Source organism: Tupaia chinensis, unplaced genomic scaffold (assembly GCF_000334495.1).
Source record: "Tupaia chinensis unplaced genomic scaffold, TupChi_1.0 Scaffold000159_1, whole genome shotgun sequence".
NCBI lineage: Eukaryota > Metazoa > Chordata > Mammalia > Scandentia > Tupaiidae > Tupaia > Tupaia belangeri.
The window spans coordinates 6,459,010-6,462,817 of record NW_006159630.1 but is presented as its reverse complement, the minus strand read 5'-3'; the positions used below and the strand labels follow the sequence as shown (position 1 = coordinate 6,462,817).

The window sequence follows — 3,808 nt, the reverse complement described above, 5'->3', positions numbered from 1 at the left end:
TCAAAAAAAAAAAAAAAAAAAAAAAGTACCATTGGGGGAAACCAGCAGTTAGCGTAATGGCTATGTCGCTGGACTCCCATGTAGTCGACCGCGGTTCGCGTCTAGGACCCGGTGGCTTAAACCTCACGCCGCGTGTGTGTGTATGCGTGCGTGCCTAAGATCCCGAGAGGAGAATGGAGGAGAAGGGATTGCGGCGTGACCATCCCCCTTGGGGGGTGATTTCTCGTTTTCTGTCTCTATGTCTCTCTCTGTCTGTCTGGTGAGCGCACGCGCCCTATAGCAAAAAACCTCTCCAAAAAAAAAGTACCATTGGGGAGTCCCAGGGGCTTGGATAGCAGTGCCCAGCTAGGCCCCTGTGGCTGCCCCTAGGTGCCTTTCTGGAAAGTCTCGCCTACTGATCAGTGCTCTCAGCCTAGGAGCACTAGGCTGAGGAGGTGCTCTGACGCCCGCCCTGTTCTCATCCCATAGCTCTATCCTGTCCCCTTATGAGAGGCAGCTGAACCTGGCCGGCAGTGCCCAATACTTGAAGGATGGGCACGGCAAGAGGAAGAGGAGGAGCTCTAGCTCTTGGTAATGTGCACTGGCCATGGCCACTCCAGGGGGCCGGTGTCTGGGACCTTAGAGAATGCATGAGCTTAATGGCTGGGCTCAGGGGGGTTCTGCGTTAGCTCAGGAAGACTGTCGGGGACCTGTCCTCCACAGCTGGTATGGGACGTGTACCTCGGCAGTCAGGAGCAGATGTGCTGCTTTTCTTCCCATGTCCCTCAGGTCCATTAAGAAAGCCAAGGCCTTGGAGGACACCCCGCAGCCCGAGAACCTAGCCTCCAGCCCACCTCTCCGCAACCAGAACAGCCAATGCCCAGAGGACAGAACCCAGGAATCCAGCCCTGTGAAGGGCCCACCAGGCCCTTTTCAGCCTCGGGGGTCCCTGGAACCCTGCCCTGGCCCAGCCAGGGAAGGGGCAGGGTACAGCCTGGAGAGTAACAAAGTAGAGAATGGGGTCGAGGAGGCTTGCAAGCCGCGCTGGAACTTTGAGCAGATCTTCTTCCCCAACATGGCTTCAGATAGCCGCCACACTCTCCTGCTTGCCCCAGCCCCAGAGCTGCTCCCAGCCAACGTCCTGGGACGGGAGACAGATGCAGAGTCCTGGTGCCAGAAGCTGAACCAGCGCAAGGAGAAGCTGTCCCTTAGGGAACGGGAGCAATGGGTGGAGGCCCATCACTCCAAGGACGTCAATGCTGATCCTGAGGTGCGGCGCTGCTCTAGCTGGCAGGAGTACAAGGATCTCCTGCACAGGCGGCACCTGCAGAAGAGCCAGAGTGGCCCCCCACACCTGTGGGCCCAGCCCATCACCCCCTTGCTGAGCCCTGGCCAGGCGGACTCCCCAGGTACCCCCTCACCTGCCGCAACCCTACAGGCTACTGACAGCTGAGGAAGTTAAGACTGAGGGGCACGGGTTGACCAGGACTGACCGAGGCTTAGGAAAGTTGTGGGCAGGAAGGTGTCCAGGGGAGTGGAGCCCTCAGCACAGACAGTTCTCCAGGTGGCAACAGCAGGGCCAGTGCAGGGAGTTTTGAGATCCTGAGCCACTTACACTAAAATTGTTATAGCCACGTCCTTCAGCTCCTAAACAAGACAAGCATGATGGCTTTGCCAGCAGTTTGCTGTGGTCCCCTCTTCCCCAACCCTGTAGCTGGAGCAAGCAGGTGCCATCTTAGCCAGATAAAAGGAAGGCTTGGGCTGGCCCATGTACAGTGGCTCCATGCAGTACGTGGGGAGCTGAATCCCTCAAGGCCAGCCATGCTGCTGTTTGCATGCCCAAATTCCTGACGGGGTGGAGGAAAAAAGGATTGCGGTGTGACCATGACCCATTGAGGGGTGCTTTCTTTGTCAGGTGCACATGCCTTCTGCAATTAAAGACCAAAAGGGGGAGAAGTGCTTGACCTCTGCTTTTAGTGTTACCCACAGGGAACTAGTAAGCAAGAACGAGCTAAGCTAAAGACAGCAGTGGACTCAAATATTTGAGGTGCACACGTGCATACTCGCCTAGTGTTTTCAAGTCACTGGAACTGGGACAGAAGCCACAGTGGCCATGTGGGATCCAGTTCCCTATGCTCGAGCCTTACCTGCTGCACAATGGGCTGGCTTCAAAACTATCTAAAATCCTAATGGAACATAGTAGATCATAGGGAGCTAGACTAACGTTGCCAGGTCAGTTAAATTTGTATTTCAGAAAAATTATTTTTTTTTAGTATAAGTACAGTCCAAATATTGCATGGGACATCCTTATACTAAAGAAATCATCAACTCTGGCAATCCTGTCTAGATGGCAAACTCAAAAAGAAGGGGAGTCTGTAGACGCTGACTCCTCACCAGTCCCTTGTCCTTGCAGCCATGGTCCTTCAGCATATATCGGTGCTGCAGACAACACACCTTACAGATGGAGGTGCCTGGTAAGTTTCCAAGCAGTGCCCATCTCCATGGCACTGGCTGCCAGCAGGAGTTGGGCGAAGGCTTGAAGGTCCTTCTCCAAAGGCCCCTAGCCACGCGTCTAGCTACAGGGGACAGCTAATGCTTATATGTATCTAAGAGGGAGGAGTGACACACGGGTGGGCTTATCCAAGGGTTCAGAGCCTACTCAGTGGCACCTCAAATTTGCATTCCCCTAGGTAAGACTGTTCCCTGAACTGATGGAAGGAAAGGAAGGTGGGGGGTGGTGTAGAAAAGGTGGGGAGGAGAGTTTGTAGGCTAAGGTTTCTCATTTTATTTTCAGGCTGCTGGAAAAGTCCGGGGGCTTGGAGATCAGCTTTGATGTTTATCAGGCTGATGCTGTGGCCACATTCCGAAAGAATAACCCTGGCAGACCCTATGCCCGGATGTGCATCAGTGGGTACGAGGAATGAGAATACCCCGGCTCTCAGGGTTCACACAGACCTCTTCACCCTGGCCAGTTTGCCGATCCCTGAGAAGAACCTGAGATGCAGAGGGGTTGGTTAAGTGAGCACCAAGCCCACATGGCCAGTCGGCACTATGGAACCCAAGCCTAAACAGCTCCTCATAGCTGGCACTCTGGGCTAGTCTTCCATGTCACATTAGTCTGGGGCTCACGCGGCAGAATGGGGTGGATTGTGGGACTCCCTTCCTCGCCTCCTCCTCACCAGCTGGGGCTCCCTTGGAGAACTCATCAGGGCCATGCAGCTTGCAGGTGGGAGAACCCAGAGGCCAGACCTGTCTCATACGCTCCCTCCCTCAGGAGCCTCAGAGGGGCTAGGGTCTTGGAGCCCGCTATGGCTGGGTCTCAGCCTTACCCCTTATCTCTGCAGATTTGATGATCCTGTCCCAGACCTCTGCAGCCTCAAGCGGTTATCCTACCAGAGCGGGGATGTCCCTCTGATCTTCGCCCTGGTGGATCATGGTGACATTTCCTTCTACAGCTTCAGGGACTTCACGCTGCCCAGGGATCTAGAGCACTGATCCTGAGCACAGCTTTTGGGGACCGAAGCCTGCTCTGGGGAACCTGAACTGTCTGTTCTCAGGGACCATCTCAGCTGCCTCCTGTACCCAGACTCTGGCCTGTAGTCTGGGCCTTGGCCCTGGGTGTCTCATACTCTCAAAAGAGTGAAGCTGTCCCCAGCAGCACTTCCAAGCCCCAGGCCTGAAATCCCTGCCTTAAACTGACCCCCTTGGAACTCAGGACTAGATTTCAGAGACCCAAGAGATGGGACAGAAGAGAGGACTCTGTGCCTTTAAAGAGAGGGTGCCTGCTTCGTGCCATAAAGCCAAAGCCATTAAAAATAGATCACTTTTC

At 54.8% G+C, this 3,808-nt stretch overlaps 1 protein-coding gene across 1 annotated transcript in view; it reads left to right on the top strand.

The window, feature by feature from the left end:
* TSEN54 (tRNA splicing endonuclease subunit 54) overlaps positions 1 to 3,808 on the top strand; it is a 16,629-nt gene extending 12,821 nt beyond the window's left edge. The window contains exons 10-14 of the mRNA XM_014586677.1: positions 469 to 570; positions 769 to 1,388; positions 2,393 to 2,453; positions 2,774 to 2,890; positions 3,324 to 3,808. Coding sequence (XP_014442163.1) covers positions 469 to 570; positions 769 to 1,388; positions 2,393 to 2,453; positions 2,774 to 2,890; positions 3,324 to 3,474 — 1,051 coding nt within the window. The 3' untranslated portion in view covers positions 3,475 to 3,808. The remainder of the gene's footprint in view (positions 1 to 468; positions 571 to 768; positions 1,389 to 2,392; positions 2,454 to 2,773; positions 2,891 to 3,323) is intronic.